The 19,067-nt window shown below is 38.2% G+C and overlaps 3 protein-coding genes and 1 pseudogene across 3 annotated transcripts; 1 reads left to right on the top strand and 3 right to left on the bottom strand.

Annotated features, from left to right (window-relative positions):
- Nucleotides 1–2,921: 2,921 nt before the first annotated feature.
- Nucleotides 2,922–4,345, bottom strand: LOC130496339 (uncharacterized). The gene has a single exon (XM_056988338.1). The coding sequence runs from the start codon at nucleotides 3,980–3,982 to the stop codon at nucleotides 3,011–3,013; it is 972 nt and encodes a 323-aa protein (XP_056844318.1). The 5' UTR covers nucleotides 3,983–4,345; the 3' UTR covers nucleotides 2,922–3,010.
- Nucleotides 4,346–6,472: 2,127 nt separating this feature from the next.
- On the top strand, nucleotides 6,473–7,699 carry LOC108807886 (mavicyanin-like). The gene is made up of 2 exons (XM_018580114.2): nucleotides 6,473–6,724; nucleotides 7,179–7,699. The coding sequence occupies exons 1-2, from the start codon at nucleotides 6,559–6,561 to the stop codon at nucleotides 7,577–7,579; spliced, it is 567 nt and encodes a 188-aa protein (XP_018435616.1). The 5' UTR covers nucleotides 6,473–6,558; the 3' UTR covers nucleotides 7,580–7,699.
- A 260-nt stretch (nucleotides 7,700–7,959) lies between these two features.
- LOC108833015 (uncharacterized) lies at nucleotides 7,960–15,167 on the bottom strand (annotated as a pseudogene).
- A 466-nt stretch (nucleotides 15,168–15,633) lies between these two features.
- LOC108833016 (uncharacterized) lies at nucleotides 15,634–17,720 on the bottom strand. Its single transcript, XM_056988488.1, has 6 exons — nucleotides 17,501–17,720; nucleotides 17,297–17,423; nucleotides 17,050–17,219; nucleotides 16,472–16,751; nucleotides 16,059–16,225; nucleotides 15,634–15,974 (listed from the first exon to the last, which is right to left on the bottom strand). The coding sequence occupies exons 1-6, from the start codon at nucleotides 17,706–17,708 to the stop codon at nucleotides 15,811–15,813; spliced, it is 1,116 nt and encodes a 371-aa protein (XP_056844468.1). The 5' UTR covers nucleotides 17,709–17,720; the 3' UTR covers nucleotides 15,634–15,810.
- Between the last annotated feature and the right edge of the window lie 1,347 nt (nucleotides 17,721–19,067).

Genomic DNA, 19,067 nt, shown 5'->3' with positions numbered 1-19,067 from the left:
CCGGACCAAGTATCTCTTTATTTTCCTCAGATGGTCGAAATGGATCACTTTCAATATTAAGTGATCTAACGACCATTGGAGTGCTAAGAGGAGTTGATTTATCCATGTTAAAGCGTTTCAACACTCTTCTAGTGTATGTGGATTGATGCACAAATATACCATTTTGATAATGCTCTATTTGTAGGCCAAGACAATATTGTGTCTGTCCGAGATCTTTCATCTCAAATTCTCCTTTGAGATAGTCTGATGCCTTTTGTATTTCCTTCTGAGTTCCAATAATATTTAGATCATCAACATATACCGCGATTATCACAAATCCGGATTTTGTTTTCTTGATGAAAACACATGGACATATGGGATCATTTACATATCCTTCTTTTGTTAAATGCTCACTGAGACGATTATACCACATACGTCCAGATTGTTTTAACCCATATAATGATCTTTGCAATTTTATTGCACATAACTCTTTCGGTTTGGAACTTAATGCTTCTGGCATTTTAAATCCATCAGGAACTTTCATGTAGATATCTGTATCTAATGACCCGTATAGATAGGCTGTAACAACATCCATAAGACGCATCTCAAGATTCTTATCAGCTGCTAGACTCATCAGGAATCTAAAAGTGATTGCATCCATAACAGGAGAATATGTTTCCTCATAATCAATTCCCGGTCTTTGAGAAAAACCTTGGGCAACAAGACGAGCTTTGTATCTTGTGATCTCATTTTTCTCATTTCGCTTTTGAACGAAAACCCATTTGTACCCAACAGGTCTCACATCTGCAGGTGTGAGTACAATAGATCCAAATACTTCTCGTTTATTAAGCGAATCAAGTTCGGTTTGTATTGCATCTTTCCATTGTTTCCAATCATGTCTCTTTTGACATTCATAAACAGATTTCGGTTCTGGATCTTCAATTTCCTCATTTATTTCACTTGACACAATATATGAGAAAGCATCATCAACATCATCCTTTTCATTTCTGTTCCATATCTTCTTATTATGGATGTAGTTGATAGAAATCTCATGATTCCTTTCTGATTCAGGATGCTCTACTTTTTCAGTATTCTCATCGTTTGTTTCTTCCAAAATACTTTCTGCTATTTTGGGTGTATCAGTCATCTCGATATCCTTTTGTTTTCTAGGATTTTTATTCTTAGAACCAGCAGGTCTACCTCGCTTCAAGCGTGTTTTAGACTCACGTGTATCATTTTCTTTTCCTTGATCATTTGGTACTTTGATACAAGCAGGAGCATTTGCAGCTGGTATATGAGATTTAGTTACCGTCTTGGTATCCGCAAAAGCATCAGGTAGCTGATTTGCTATACTCTGTAAATGCATGATTCGTCGAACTTCTAGTTCTGACTCCTTAGTAGGAGGATCAAGATATAACAACGAAGGTACACTCCATTTGATATCATTTTCTACTTTTTTGTTTTCTCCCCCTAGAACTGGGAATACTTTCTCATCAAAATGACAATCGGCAAAACGTGCCGTAAAGACATCACCAGTCTGTGGTTCTAGGTATCGTATAATTGATGGAGAATCACAACCAACATATATTCCCAACCTTCTTTGTGGTCCCATCTTTGTACGTTGTGGTGGTGCTACAGGCACATATACCGCACAACCAAAAACTCTAAAATGGGAAATGTTTGGTTCTCGACCAAATGCTAACTGTAATGGAGAATACTTATGGTATGCACTTGGTCTGATCCGAATAAGTGCTTCTGCATGTAAAATAGCATGTCCCCATACAGAGGTTGGAAGTTTTGATCTCATGATCAATGGTCTTGCAATCAATTGCAGGCGTTTAATCAAAGACTCGGCCAAACCATTTTGAGTATGAACATGAGCCACAGAATGTTCAACTTCAATCCCCGTTACCATACAGTAATCATTGAATGCTTGGGATGTGAATTCACCAGCGTTGTCTAATCTAACTCTTTTAATAGTGTAATCGGGAAACTGTGCTCGCAGTTTGATTATCTGAGTTAGAAATCTCGCAAATGCCACATTTCGAGATGATAATAGACAGACACGTGACCATCTACTGGATGCGTCAATTAATACCATAAAATAGTGGAATGGTCCACAAGGTGGATGTATGGGTCCACATATATCTCCTTGAATTCTTTCAAGAAACTTTGGTGATTCTGTATTAATTTTGGTTGGCGACGGTCTTACTATCAACTTACCAAGAGAACATGCAACACATGTCATTTTATTCCCTTGAGAAATCTCCTGTATTTTCAGTGAGTGACCATGTGAGCTCTCTATGATTCTACGCATCATTGAGGTGCCTGGGTGGCCGAGCCGATCATGCCATAATGTGAAATCTTCTGGATTTTCTTTTATTACAAGATTGGATTCGATTGCATCTATGTAGGTATGATGCAATCCCGAAGGGAGTTCGGGAAACTTTTCCAATATATGTCTTTTGCCATATTTCTCAGAAGTTATATACATGTACTTCCTTCCATCCTCAGTTGCAGACTGAGTATCATATCCGTGACGATAGATATCTTTGAAACTCAACAAATTCCTTTTAGAACTCGGAGAGTATAAGGCATTTTTTATGGATAATCTTGTTCCATTTGGCAATGTAAATTTAGCTTTACCAGCACCTTCAATCACGTCTGCAGGACCTGATATTGTATTGACAATAATTTTTGTCGTTTTTAAATCAGAGAAATATCTCTTTTGTTTCAAAATAGTGTGTGTTGTTCCACTATCTGGTATACATATTTCTCGAATCCGTTTCTTGGATTTTGTTCCACTGGCATTCTGATCCATTTCTGTAATAGTCATAAACATCAATAAAAGAGAAACATGAAATTCATTCATATAATAATCATATCAGAAAACATACAATAATTATACATTAAAGTAATGTTAAAAACATCATTATTCGTTTAAGACAGGAAATGTAATAATTATACATGACAATACTGAAGGTTATTTAGTAATCTTATTATAAGCACTTCAGTTCTCTTCAGGAGGAATCTAGTCTAGCTCATTTGCGAAATCAGAAGCATCGAGGTACGATGTCCCCTCAAAATTTTCGGTGAGATTCACTTCCTTAGCTTTGCCTTTCGTGGACTCTTGATATAGCTTACAGAGATGTGGAGGAGTACGACAGGTACGAGACCAATGTCCCTTATATCCACATCTGTAACATACACTCTCACGCTTCTGCGTGGTATCTTCTTGAGTTTCTTTGCCCTTAGGACCTTGTTCGGATCTAACCCATTTGTTAGATCCCTTCCATTTCGGATTGTAAGTTTTTCCACGTTTGCTGTTGAAATGGCGACCACGACCACGACCCCGACTGGTTTGGGTTCTTCTCTCTGAGTTTTCTATCGACGTAGCATTCGCTTCAGGGAATGCTTTGGCTCCCGTAGGTCGGGAATTGTGATTTTTGATCAGAAGCTCATTGTTCTTTTCAGCCAACATGAGCGCAACCATCAATTCAGAAAATCTCGTGTACCCGCATTTTCTGTAAATTTCGGGTAAGAAGTGAAGTTGTTTGTGGAAAGTGTTGTAAGTCTTATTCATCATTTCTGCTTCAGAGACAGGGTTACCGCAATACTTCAGGAGTGAAACTATCCTCAGGACAGCGGAATTGTATTCTTCAACCTTTTGAAAATCCTGAAACCTCAGATTTTTCCACTCTTCTAGAGCATGAGGGAGGTTGACTTCCTTTTGGTTATCGAACCTTTCTTTTAAAGCTTGCCACAGTTCAGCTGGGTCTTCTATGCTCGCATAGTCATGCGTAACATTCTCATCGAGGTGTTTTTTCAGGAAAATTATCGCTTCAGCCTTATGCTCAGGCGGCGATTTGTTACCGATTACAATCGTCTCGGTTAACTTTTTCATAATCAGATAGGGTTTCACGTTTGTGACCCATCCGACATAGTTTTCGCCAGTTATTTTGAGAGCCGGAAACTGAAGATGCTCGATTCTTGCCATTTGCATTTCTAAAAACAAGTATAATAAATTTTATTAGAATTTCATAATATTTAGAATGAACCATTTATATTAATCATGCAAGCAATTACAAAGAGAAACAATGTATAGAAAAGTAAACCGATATTCATCGTAAATTCTCCCGGAGCAAATTCTCCAACGAATAGACCGTAAATAGAAACACAAATTAGAATTGCAACTAAAATCAAAAACGCGCGGATCATCTTTCTTGAGAGAGAAAATTGAGAGAAAATTATTTGAAAATATTTGGGAGAAGATGAATAATTTTTGATGAAGAAAATGAGTGAAGTATGAGTGTATTTATAGATGTAAAATTACTGTTCATAGCCGTTTGAAAAGGGTAAAATTTTGAAATTTTTTCTTTGTGACCGTTGGCGTTAAATCGTTGAATCGAAAATCAGTCTGAAAATATCGTAATAATCAGTCAATCAATTTCAGTAAATTTCACGATATTTTTATATAGGTGAGCAAACATTTATATAATAATCACGATATAATAAACAGATAAATATCAATCGCATTATGGTGATAAATAAATTTCCATATTAGTATTAAATAAATTTTGCGGCGGCACAGCCAAGCTAAATAATTATGGTGTAATTAACAATCAAGGTTTATTAACGAGGCGACGTACCGCCCGCATTAATATAGATAAATAATAGTGAATTAAAGCAAACACTATAAAATAATAAATAATAATATAGGCGGTATACCGGCCATTATAGCAGGGTAAATATGATACATATAAACTTTACCGAATTGCAGAGTGATCGTGCTGATAACGTGTTATAAAAAGACTTATAAATTTTATGTGTATCGGAAATTTTATAGAAAGAAATTTTATACCCGCAGGAGAAAGATAACACTGATGTATGATAAATAAACGAGAGAGAGTTTCTTATAGAAGAGAGGAAGAGAGGTGTGTTTACAATCGAACGAATTCGTTCGTTTATATAGAGAGTAAAAAGAAAAAGTTACTGTGCGTGCATAGTGACGTGGGCTCCACATAATAAATCTCATTTGTCGAAGTTACGGTGCGTATATCTTTGACATTGCTTCTTCTTCTGTTTTTCATGTTTATAACAATAGGCTATTTATTATACTATGCGATTTTGTATTAGTATAGTATTTTTTTTCAAAATAAATATGTTGAAATCAACTATACTTTTAACATTTTACCAAAATAAAATAAAATAAATCACTATACTTATGACTTTTGAGTGTGTATTACTAAGCTAGTTAAGTCTTAATTGGTTAGAAAATTACTAGGCTATTTATGGGCTTTTAACATATATAAACGTGAATGTGGCTCTTGGGCTGGCTTCTCAACCTCATAAGCAAGAGGCCGAAGCGAGAGGGTGGCGAGTCTGATATTGCCTTGTTTTTTTTTTGCCTTGTTTTTCTCATTGTTTTGTAATATGTACTCATTTTTCTTTTTTGTTTCAATCGTTTATTTATGTTGCAGCACGCAAATGGTGAAATGCATGGACCAGTGCTGATGGTAATTCTGGTTCAATAGCTGATCTGAAAGAGAGCAATGCACGTAAGGGCTGACGTTTGTCTGATGACTCTGATCCCTTAGTGTGTGTGTGTCACACTACATGTTACTATGTTAGTAACTTAGTCACTATGATTTCCAAAAAAAAAAGCAGATATAGGACGCATACAATGTGAAGGAACAAAGTTTCAAAACGGCAAATGAAGCTGCATGCATGCTTCTCAGGCAGAAACGGCCATCAAATTCATGAGGCTTGAAAAATTAAGCATATACTTTTTAATCATTTTGGGGCCTAATAATATACATATTGAAAATACGATATAAATTAGTAAAGAAATCTGGTTACCAAGATGTAAGAGGAAGAGTAACTGCGAAGTAGAATTATTAAAAGATGATTTAAATTAGCGTACCAACCAACTCAGCATTCTTTCCTTACAAGACTTCCAAACTTTAAACAATATGAAAACTTACTTTACAACATATAAAAATTAAATTTATAGTTATGTTCGTGTGTATGTTTCTTTTTTTCTTAATCATTTAATCTATAAAGTACAAATTTCTCAATTTTCAAATCAAAAAAGAAATATTTAATAGTAAATTAATGAGTAGATCTTATTCCTTATGAGTTAAATCAGATTAAATCCCAACTTATTGTTGATGTGAGGTTTCTAATATCATTTCTCCACATAATGGTTCTATGTAAATAAATAATCGTTTTACTATGTGAGACTACAAATGTTTGCACAAAAGTAATATATTTAAGTTATATATAATATTTATATTTTCAAGTCAGTGTCGGATATTAAATATATCCAACACTAATAAAAGATAAACAAGTAAGCAATCTTTGTCGGTATTTTGCTTTTTAGCCACTCCTTTCTCCAAATTAGCCAACTAACCAAAAACAATTGAAGTGGCCTCCTCATACATATACACTAGTGCACACCACTTTAAGTTTCATACCTCATTGTATATACATATACATACAAAAAAAGAGAGAAAGAAACTAAAGAAGAAAACCTTGTAGGGCTCTCTCAACCAGAGATTAAAGAAGAAGATTGAAAGAATGACGGTGAGGATAGTGGTGGTTTTGGCATGTATGGTGGTAATGCTACGGCTGAGCGAAGCAGCGGTGTATAGAATCGGCGACTCAGCAGGCTGGACAACCATAGCTAACGTAGATTATAAGCTATGGGCTTCAACCAAAACTTTCCATATTGGCGATACTGTCTGTGAGTTCCTTAATTTTCTTAACACATTAAGATGAGCAGATCTTGATATAAATGTAATGGTTCGTTTTACTTATGTCGGAAAGTGGGTCCTTAATTCTTAAGTGCGTATAGCTTTAGTTGGAAAGTAAAAGTACCTTATCATTGTGATTTATCGTATTTTCCAGTATATAATGTGTTTTATTTTTTCACATCCGATTAAAGTATGAATGACTATTAAGTTTAGAACTGATTTAACAAAAGGGGTTCTATAAACTGGTCTAGCCAATAAAGTATCCTTATGTGAATATGGAAAAGATAAAAAATAGGAGAATACACTATAGTATGGTAGTAAGAATACAATGGAAATATGTATGTGTAAAATGAAATATATGTGTTAAATTTAATAACACTTTAAAAATTGTTATTAAATTTTATGAAAATATGTGTAAAATGAAATTAATCTTGATTATGACAGTGTTTCAATACAACCCACAATTCCACAACGTGATGAGAGTGACGCACGCAATGTACAGAAGCTGCAACAACTCAAAGCCAATCTCCACCTTCACCACAGGCAATGACTCAATCACACTCACCAACCACGGCCACCATTTCTTCTTCTGCGGCGTTCCTGGCCACTGTCAAGCCGGTCAGAAGCTCGACCTCAACGTCATTCACCCCACCTCCTCAACGCCACTCTCTGACCCACCCATTTCCTCGGATTCCTCCTCCCCCTCTTCTCCTCCGTCGACTACTACGATTCCTGCAGCCGGAGTCCCTGGTCCATCTCCTAGCCACGCTGCTTCTATCTCACATGTGGCGGCAGCTATTGTGGCTCTCCTTGTCTCTTGTTTCGTTGCAAATTTTGCTTATTAATTAGGATTATATATAGATATTGCATATAAGTTTTTTGTTATATGTTCAAAAATGTTTCTGTTATGATTTCTCCTTTCTACCGTATTGTTCTTTTTTTTTTTCAAATTGATTCAAAAAGATAGACCGTCAATAATAAACAAAAAGTGTGTATTAACGATTTAGTTAGTACTTATTTTTGTAATGGTAATTTTACATTGAAAATATACTACAGACATTGATAGTTCATTTTACTAGTGATAACAAACCAGAGAAAAGAATTATCAGAGATAACGATTACACATTACAACACAAACATCAACAGCTTCTTATTATTACAAACCCATTAAACGTCTATTTATTCACAAGGTTGTATAATCACTATAATAAAGACATAGAGATGTTTAAGCGGGAATGATGTTGGTCACAGAGACCTTAACCATTTCAGCTTCAAAGATAATAGCATCATTCACCAAATATCCCTTCGACGTATCCTTTAAATCTGTAAACAGTATGATATTGTTCACTCCTACACCGTAACCGCTTCGAATCGGGTACCATGCTGCAGCTGCATTCATTCACCCACGCACACAAAGCATTAATCTATTTATATCAATTACTAATTTCATTCACTATTTCTTATTTTCTTTTGGTTAATATATTTGTCTATGGTTGGAGCTACGTTGATTCTTTAACCGCAAATTAACTGCTCCCCAAGTGTTTGTAGCAACTGCGTTTGGCTTAAACCCTTGAGCAAATAGGAAGAGCGGAAGTGCACGTGGTCTTCCTCCTCCATCGCCTTTCGGGTTAAATCCTAATCTCCTGATTATACACCAACCAAACCCGTTATTACACTTGACCATAGAAGAAGTCACATTACCCGTAGCAAAAAGAACTCATATTACAGATGTTGTTAATATGTATATTCAATCTGAAGAGATCCATAATATGCAATATATTAATACACATAACAGTAATACGATGAGAAAAGTACTAACCAGTATCTGTCTCCAACGAGAAAATCATCAGAGTAGTAGAATTTATCTTCCAGGATAGAGAAGTGAAGAATCTTCCAAGTAAAAACATTGTTTCGGATATCTATTGCCAAGGTTGGACTGCTAAAAAACGCGAACTAAACACCACGCGCCTCACGCGCTGTGCGAAAAACCTCTCAAACTAAAGACGTCTTCGTTTCACCTCCTCCGTCGCCGGCTTCGGCGCCGGTCGCCGCCTCCCGGAATGGGAAAGAAGAAATCATCAAACGGCAAGGGAGCTAACAAAACCAAAGCTCGCCCTAGCTCGTCCTCTCCGAGTACGAAATCTGTCTACGTCCCGAAGTAGAGCACCGGCTCTGATTCATCCTCTGGAAAAGTTGTTGTCGACTTCCCTCCAGCAATTGATGCCCAGACTGCTACTCCCATAGTGGATCTGGCCATGGAGATTGAAACCCCCAATCTCGAAACCCTAGCTACAGTCGCTACTGTACCTGGATCTACAGTCCCCGATATCACTGCTGAAATCAACACTGCTACTGAGGTGGTGACTGAAACGATAACATCTCAGGATAGTCAGGATCCTCAGGGCCCCTCTCCTGCCTTGCCTACGGCTTCACCTGCAACCCCTAATCCAACGGAGCTCTGGAAAGGATTTGTAAAGAAAGCTACTATAAAACTTCACCCAACGGAGAAGCCGTTTCTTCTCGACTCAGGGGAGCAGTGTGTTACCATCCCTAATGCTGTCGTGGAGAAGAACAAGAAGGCTTGGGAATGCTTCATCCTAGGTCAATTCTATGATGAATCCCCTGCTCGAGGAGCTGTACACGCGATTGTAAATGGTATATGGAGTAAACATCGCAGAGATATCACGGTATCAAAGATGGACAATCATGCTTTCCTCTTCCGGGTTCCCTGCCCTAATGCCCGTAGGCGCATCTTGAGCCAAAGTCTATGGCAGATTGATGGTCTCACGATGTTTGTAGCCAAGTGGTCTCCGGGTATCCAACAGGTCAAACCTGAACTAGAGATGGTGCCTGTTTGGCTAGAGTTCAGAGGTGTCCCGCTGCAGTTCTTCAATGGAGATGCACTGAAAGAGATAGCAGGAATTGTTGGGCATCCGGTCTGCCTGCATCCGTCTACAGAACAGCTTACAGATATTGAAGTGGCAAAGGTGTATACAGTTATTGATCCAAGAAAGCCTCTCCCGGAGTTCGTTAATGCTCGGTTTGAAAGCGGGGACACACGTCGCATCTCTGTCTCCAGCCCTTTCCTCCCGTCTCTGTGTTCCTTTTGCAAGAAGGTTGGCCACTCCATCACACGATGTAAGGCAGCACCAAAGACGTGTACTTTATGCAACTCAGTAAAGCACTTAACGGTTGAATGCTCCAGATACAATCGTGACAAAGCCAGGGGCAAGGCTCCTATCAAAAGCTTGCTTCCGATAGTGCCACAAACAAAAACCGTCTACAGACCAGTGGGTTCAAAGAGTACTGATGCGCTGAGCTATGGAGAGACTGCAGCCCTTGCAACACGCTCTCCCCCGCCTCAACATAACTCACCTCCTCCCCCACGTCGGGCAAAGGTGGTGGAAGACAGACAAAGATCTCTATCTCCTGCTACAAATCAGTCTAACCGGGCAAAGAGTCCACTCCAGTCTGTTCCTGTTCAGTCCATGAATTTGGGGGAAGGCGGTCTCGTGGTGGATTTTACTCCTTATGCAGTGCCTCAGAATTCAGATGGCTCTCTCTCTTCTGGTCACTCTTCGGGTCATGTATCTGATGGGAGCAACGTTTCTGGAGATGAGGATAACCCGGATGATGGAAATGACAAATACATTGAGGTTATTTCCCGAAGAATGAAGAAACAGCTGAAAGGAAAGTCTAGGGGTGGAGGCCCTTTAATCCTCTAACTTTTTACTTCTTATATGGATCTTTTTTGCTGGAATATAAGAGGAATAAATGATTCTGTAAAGCGGCGGGGTTTTAGGAAATGGATGCGGAAGAATAAACCCATTTTTGGTGGTCTCGTGGAGACACATGTACAGTTCCCTAAATCGGCTAATATTATGAACTCTATTTTACCGGGCTGGTCTTTTCATGGAAACTATGACCACTCGGTGCTCGGAAGGATATGGGTGGTTTGGCACCCTTCGGTTAAAGTAAGGATTATCTCAAGTTCGCACCAACTTACTTCTTGCTACGTGAAGCTACCGCATATAAATCAAGAGCTTCTAGTTTCTTTTGTTTATGGTTCCAACTGCAGAATTGAAAGGCGAGCACTCTGGAGTGAGTTGGAAGCGTGCTATATTTCTCAGCAAGGGGTTGATACCCCTTGGATCATTCTCGGTGACTTTAATGAAATTATGCACCCGTCGGAGCACTCTTTGGCGGACCAGTCTTCTTTCCCACGGGGCTTAAGGGATTTCAACGACTGCATTGATAGTTGTGCCCTATTTGATCTCAACTACTGCGGGAATTCTTTTACTTGGTCCAATGGACATGTCTCAAAGAAATTGGACAGAATTATGACTAATGCAGCATGGCTACAGCAGTTACCAGAGTCTATTGGGGTATTTGGAGTTCCGGGGATCTCGGATCACAGTCCGTGTTGTGTCTTCCTCGATCAGTTCAAACCGAAGCAAAAGAGGCCATTTAAATTCTTTGCCCACTTGAATCAGCATGAGGACTTCGGTGAGCTCTTGCGCAACTGTTGGAATTCTTTGGATTTTCACGGTACACATCAGTTAAGGGTCTCAAAAAAGCTGAAAGAGCTTAAAGGAATTATCAAAACCTTCAGCCGAGAACACTTTTCTCATTTGGAACTTCGAGTTGAAGCTGCTTTCTCAGAGTTGTGTTCTGCTCAAGAAAATGTTCTTGCAAACCCTTCTACTTCATCATCTCAGGCTGTAACAGATGCTCACCACCACTGGCATGTTTTGGCAAAGGCGGAAGATTCTTTTCTGAAACAGAGATCGAGAGTTCAGTGGTCTGCTTATGGGGATTCAAATACTGCCTACTATCATAGGTTCATCAAAACGAGACAGGCCCAGAACCAAATAATCTTTCTTCTTGATAGAAATGGAGCCATTATTGACCAAATCGAAGACATAAAGAAGCATGCTGTTGATTACTACTCATCCTTACTAGGTGGTTCTTCGTCATCAGCGGCGCCTCCTCCGTCAATTATTGCCTCGTTCTTACCCCTGCGTTGCTCTGCGGAAGCTGTGAGTCTTCTTGCTGCTGGGTTCACAGATATGGACATTCAAGAAACATTTCTTGCTCTTCCTATGTCCAAAGCGCCTGGCCCAGATGGATACCCTGCAGAGTTTTTCAAGGCAAATTGGAGTGTAGTGGGTAAAGATATGATTGCAGCAGTCAAGGAATTCCTGTCAACGGGATGTCTGCTCCAACAATGGAACTCAACAATTATCTCCCTAATACCAAAGAAGGCAAATGCAAACCAGATGAGCGAATTTAGACCCATCTCCTGCTGCAATACTGTCTACAAAGTAGCCTCGAAGCTTCTGGCCAACAGGATCAAATCCGCCCTGCCTATGCTCATTTCCTCTGCCCAGTCGGCTTTCGTCCCGGGTCGCCTCCTGGTGGAAAATGTTCTATTGGCGACAGAGCTGGTTGCTGGGTATAAATGGAAAGATATTTCAAAACGATGTATGCTGAAAGTGGATCTTCAAAAAGCGTTTGATTCGGTCAACTGGGACTTCATCTTGAATACTCTCGAAGCTCTCGGATTCCCAAGCCACTTTCGGAAGCTAATTGCTCAGTGTATAACCACCACCAGATTCTCCATCTCGGTTAATGGAGAGTTATGCGGGTATTTTAAAGGCTCCAAGGGACTCCGACAGGGTGACCCCCTCTCCCCCTACCTCTTTGTAATTGCGCTAGAAGTGTTCTCCCAAATGCTTAATGCGAAGTTTAGAGGTGGGGATATTGGCTATCACCCAAAGACATCAGCCCTTGAGGTAACCCATCTTGCATTCGCTGATGATCTTATGATATTCTTTGATGGTGAGAAGAGCTCTCTTGCTAATATTGTTGATACTATGGAGTTATTTGCCACTTGGTCTGGTCTGAGAATGAATAAGGACAAGACAGACCTCTTCGTGGGAGGTTTGAACCAGCATGAAGCTACAGATTTGACAAGTCTTGGGTTCACTCTAGGTTCATTACCAATCCGCTATTTGGGTCTCCCTCTTATGCACCGCAAGCTGCGCATTGCTGAATACAGACCCCTGCTGGTGAAAATATCGAGTCACTTCACTGCTTGGTCTTCAAAGAAGCTGTCTTATGCTGGACGTGCTCAGCTGATTAATTCAGTTATCTATGGTACTATCAACTTCTGGACTTCAGCCTTTGTCTTGCCTAAAGGATGCTTGAAACAAATTCAGAGTTTGTGCTCTCGCTTCTTATGGACTGGAAATGTTATTGATCGTGGTGTGGCGAAGATTGCGTGGAGTACAGTATGTCTACCTAAGCGTGAAGGGGGTCTCGGTTTTAGGAATCTGGAAATCTGGAATAAGACACTCTGTCTAAAGCTGCTATGGAGATTATATATTCCCAATCCTTCTCTATGGGCTTCCTGGATTAGGAAATACAAGATAGGAGACGAGAACCTATGGAGTTTAGATGCTGAGAAGGCGGGTTCAGGAACATGGAGATCTCTCTTGAACCTACGACACTTAGCTACAAACTTCATACGAGCAGAGGTTGGAAATGGTGAACATACAAGCTTTTGGTGGGATATTTGGACCCCCCTCGGACGCCTAATTGATATATTTGGTGACACGGGTCCCCGAGAGCTCTCCATTCCTCTATTTGCTACGGTTGCTGATTGCTGTGATGGAAATGGCTGGCGATTGAGAGGTGCTCGCTCGCCGGCTGCAGAGAATCTCCAAATTCATCTCACTAGTATTCAGCTCCCCTCCACCTCCCGTACTGATGATGTGTTTTACTGGCTTATCGATGGCGAGTATTTACCAACATACTCTGCCTCACACACTTGGGAGGTGATTAGAAACAGAGCTCCTTCCACCACGTGGGCAAGCAGTGTCTGGTTCAAAATGGCAACTCCGCGACATGCCTTCCTCATGTGGATAGCACAGAACGATAGAATGCCAACTCGGGTAAGGCTCACAAGCTGGGGCCTTGGGTTATCACCAAACTGCTGTCTTTGTGACTCCGCACCGGAGACTCGTGACCATTTGCTCTTACGTTGTGAAGTAAGTGAACAGGTTTGGGTGCTGGTTTTGAGAAGGCTAGGGTATACTCACTCTGGCTTTATCACTTGGACTTCTTTTATTGAGTGGTTATCTATTAAGGATTCCACTGCACCGCTGATACTCAAAAGACTTGTGTCACACGCAACTATTTACAGTATCTGGGCAGAACGGAATAAGCGTCTGCATGACGGAATCTCGACATCTCCTCCAACGATTTATAGGCTCATTGATCGCCACATCAGAGACACAATCTTGGGGAAACATAACAGCAAGAAGAGCTTCAAAAACCTTATGCTATCATGGCTAAGGAATGACTAGCAATTCTTCATCTCTATGGGTCCACTTTATTTTTATTCTTTTTGCCAAAGTGCTTCCCATGTAGCTTAGTTTCCATTTTGTAAAGTTTTACAAACTCTTCTCATATTTATATGAAATTCAACTTCTTGGCAAAAAAAAAAAAAACATTGTTTCGCAGACCTAGAATTTTTTTAATCAATGGTTATAACTTATATATCATTTTTTTTGTGCACAATCAATGGTTATAGTCTTAAATCTCAATTTATATATCACAAAAATTAGCATAGTTGTATTGAACCATCTTACTACTTTTATACCTTCAAGATTTAACATACAACAATCAAATGATAGGGAAATTAGTATAAAATTCATCTGAGCCCACACCTTCACTCGTGTTTGGAGGGTTTGGCATGAATGTGACTTTCTCCTGCTGATGGGTAGGATTAACGATGAAGATCTCAGCACCAAAAGAACAAGTGTCATGCATGATGTAACCTTCGTTCGTGTTGTAGAATGTTGCAAGGGGAATCATTTGTCTGAATCCCCACTCTTTGTTGGCATCCTTGTATCTTTTCACTGTTCCATCTATAATTCAAAAATCACAATCATGAGAAAATCAGATTAGTATTTGAAATATACAATTGCTAAATAAAAGTAGCGCAGTCCATGGAGTTAATGTTGGCCAATATATCTTGTAAAAATTCATATACATACGTACCTGTAACAGTCAAGTACTTGTGTTGCTTGTGATTGTAGACAAAGAGTTTGAGATCAACATTGATCCTTCCCAACCCTTTGGAAGTGAGTTTGTATCTTCGATTCTTACGTAAAGTGATATATGATTATTTCCTCCATCGGTTTTATTACCCGTCACGTACAATATCAACCTCCTGATTTGGTCCATATAAAAAAAGAAACCCATTTTAACTTTTAAAAAATACAAATGAAATAGTGAGAAAAGAACTAACCATTTGTATCCAGAGGCCTCAAAAATAGAGGACTCGTAGGGTTCAAATCTCTCTTTAATCAAGGAGAAGCTTTCAATTGTCACTATCTTACTCGATGGTCGCTCTTCTCTCAACATTCTTGCCATTTTCAAGAAATTTTCCTAAGAAAATCAACAAAAGAAAGGGTTTCGGCTTTTACTAAAGAAAAACGATTTCAAATAGCAAGCGTGCCAAGATTTGTAAGAACTGTTACATTTATATAGAAAGCCACGTTACAAAAATAAATATATATTTAAAAAATTATAAGAAGAAAAGAATATTTTAATATACATTCTTTACTATTCCTGTTTTTGCTTGTTTGAATATGTCAAGTATCAGCTTCGATGTTACCACAACAATGCAAAGCTAGAAAAGATAAGAAGATGAATAAGGAAACGACAAATAGAAAGTATATATAGCAAGTCATTTGGCTATATGATCGGTTTTCTCTTATTTTTAAGGGGCCAATTTTTAAAAAAAGAAAACTTATCATAGTTTGCGAATTAGTTGATGTTATCTAATATAAACTAATTAAACACCCCATCTTTTCCCAACATCTTGATATAAAATTAAAAACCAAGATAGTTTCATTTCAATTGATAACAAAGTACACAGCAAAACACGAAGAACATAAATGAAGATTACATCACAAGCATTGACAACTTCATCTTATTACAAACTCATCACACGCCTCTTTATTCATAGAGTTTGTTTGATCCATGACAAAACAAGTATAGATCATTAAACAGAGACGATGTTGGTCACAGAGACCTTAACCATTTCAGCTTCAAAGATAATAGCATCATTCACCAAATACCCTTTGGATGCATCGTTTAAATCTGCTAACAATATGATATTGTTTACTCCCACACCATAATCGCTTCGAATAGGGTACCAAGCTGCAGCTGAAAAATAAATTTTTATCAACTATTAGTTGCACTAATATTTTTTTCTTGGAGAGTAACATTCTATTTTGTTAGTTTTCTTACAATATATTTGTCTATGGTTGGTGCTTCGCTGATTCTTTAACTGCAGATTAACCGCTCCCCAAGTGTTTGTAGCGACTGCGTTTGGCCCAAAGCCTTGAGCAAATAAGAAGATTGGAAGTGCATATGGTCTTCCTCCTCCGTCTCCTTTCGGGTTAAACCCTAATCTCCTGATTATACATTAACCAAAAGAATGGTAGCTATTACCAATGTTCTTAAAATCGGCATACACAGTTGCTTATACGGCAAATAAGTCATAAACAAAATATTTTTTTACAAAAAAGTTGTTTAGATGGTGTACCAAAACACGTCTAGGTGTTACTCATTGGTCTAGCAATTTTTAAAACATTGGTTACTACACTTGATCACTGCATGAATTCGAATGTCAGTTGCATGCTCTGAGATCGAGTACTAACCAGTATCTGTCTCCAACGAGAAAATCGGCAGAATAGTAGAATTTATCTTCCAAGTTGGAGAAACGAAGTATCTTCCAAGTAAACACATTGTCTGGAGGGTTTGATATGAATGTGACTTTCTCTTGTACCAGGGCTGGTTTAACGATGAGAATTTCTGCACCAAAAGAACAAGTGTCTTGCACAATGTACCCTTCGTTGGTGTTCTCGAATGTTGAAAGAGCAATCAATTGTCCGAATCCCCACTCTTTTTTCCCTGCGTTATATCGCTTCACTGCTCCATCTACGATCCACAATCAACTCAGGTTTATAAACCAATCCATACCAAGTTAACAACTTCCAAATAGATGTAGCAAGCAAAGTATGAAAATCCAAAGGAGGTCCGAATGATGACAATATATCAAGGACCGATCATGGGCATATCGATTAAACATTTGCATCGGCCCCCAAAATTTAATTAATTAATATGTATAAATTATTCTGCCATAAATTAATTAAAAGCATATATGTTTTAATCATTTAACCCTTAATAGGTAATTACTTTAAGCCCCATAAATCTTAGGATCTATCAATATATATACCTGTGACGATCAAGTACTTGTTCAGCTTTGGATTGTGGTAAAAGAGTTTAAGATCAACATTGACTTCCCAGCCACTGGGAAGAGATTCAGTCTCTTCGATTCTCGCGTAAAGGGATATATAGCCAGCTCCACCATCGTTAGCATTACCAACCACGTACAAAACTAATCTCCTGATTTATTTATTCCATGAAATAATCTCAATAATAAATAAGCTAAATTAAATGAAAAGAATGTCAAGATCTTTTACCATTTGTAACCAGCAGCTTCGAAAACAGAGGACTCGTAGGGCTCGCCTCTTCCCTTAATCACGGAGTAGCCGGCTATTGTCACTATCTTACTCGATGGTCGCTCGTCTCTCAACACTCTTGTCACTCCTGTCAACAACAAGTATGGAGTCTCATGATCTTATCAAGAAAATCCAAAATAAAAACGGTTCAGACAACAAGCTAACCAAGATTTGCTTCGAGGCTGTAAGAACTGTTGTTCTCAGTCCCTGTCCCTTGCGTAACCTGTTGAATCAGGAACTCAGCAGAAGAGCAAGTGATGAAGAGAAAAGCTAGAGAAATGAAAGCTAAACTCCTTTGTTGACTACCCATTTTCTGTGATCTGGTTTTTGGTATGGGGAAGGCTTTACATTTATATAGAGACGGACGCATCATGGGGAAAATTAATATTTCTGTACTTTTAATCAAAACTTGACTTTTTTTTAAATGATTAGGCTGCACAAGTGGGGGGTTTCTTAAAGTTTGGTAGCAGCTACATAATTGAAGAAAGCATTAAAGGATCTCAAGATTTAGTTGAGCCAATTAGCAGACAATTTTATTACCATACTAGTGGTATTCCGGCGCTACGCGCCGGATTCGTATATTTTATTCTTAAATAAATTTATAATTTATGTTATAATCTTAGTAAAGAAAATATTTTTTAAAATAGGAAGATGAAAATATGTTGAAAAAGAATAATATTTTTTCGATCCATTTGATAGTGGTTAACGACAATAGTGTATTATTTTGTTTTGAAGTTGATTAGTTCAAAGTAGAATATTATAAGTAGTTGTAACTGATTGCTTTAATAAAATTATAATAAAAAATCATTAGCCATAACAAAGTTAATTTAATTGAAATTAAACATAAACTAAAGTTGATGTTTGAGAAGGAAAAAAACATTTATATATTTTTTTGAAAATTAGTATGAAAGTCGAAAGCATTATGTAAATGAAACTGGAAATTTGAACATAAGAAACCCCTTATAAATGGTAATAACGTTAAATCATAGATGCATTTCCCTTCATATGGACATTTTATGTTTGTATGAAGCCATTGATTAATGCAACGGAAATGAAATGTATGACCTCAAGTAAGAGAGTATGATAGATTCCATTGTTGTAATTTCCTAGTGTGTTTTTAATGTTGGATTGTTGTGAATAACATTTACTTTTTTGGTAAAATGTTAATATTTATACCATTTTTGAAATTTTCACATTGTTGTAGGCGACTTATTACACACAAGTCAAGAAAAACGGAAATGAAAAGTATGACCTCAAGCAAGGATGGAGAAGTCGGTGACCTCGCTGGAAGAGAGAGCAGTCAATCACGGATCATGCAGTCAAGAGCAACATGAAGACTCGATGAATAACATTTACTTTATTCAACGCCAGCTAGTAAAAGTACAACTACGAAGCTAGTTAAGAGAGAAAACCAAGTTAAGAAATAAAATAAGCTTCGGGCCCTTTATTGGTAGTTATTCATTTTTTTATCTAATGTTGGATTGTTGTAGAACTTGATCAGCTCGAGAATGGCGTTATTGTATTGATATTTGTCGGTTATTGAGATTATTGAGTACAAGTTGGTGAGTTGCTTTGAAATGGATAGACTGGGTTGGAAGCAACTGGTGTTTTCTTTGTGGTTTGTTGAGTGTGTTAAGGTTCTTGTATGACAGAAGCTGGGGTTTGTTAATTACTTAACTAACAGTCGATCATGTGAGTATCGGTGTGGAAAATGTGTGAGTTGTGATCTTTT

This window comes from Raphanus sativus, chromosome 6, assembly GCF_000801105.2.
Source record: "Raphanus sativus cultivar WK10039 chromosome 6, ASM80110v3, whole genome shotgun sequence".
In the NCBI taxonomy this organism is placed as follows: domain Eukaryota; kingdom Viridiplantae; phylum Streptophyta; class Magnoliopsida; order Brassicales; family Brassicaceae; genus Raphanus; species Raphanus sativus.
Note: the sequence above shows the minus strand (reverse complement) of the source record. Positions and strands in the feature narration are given on the sequence as shown.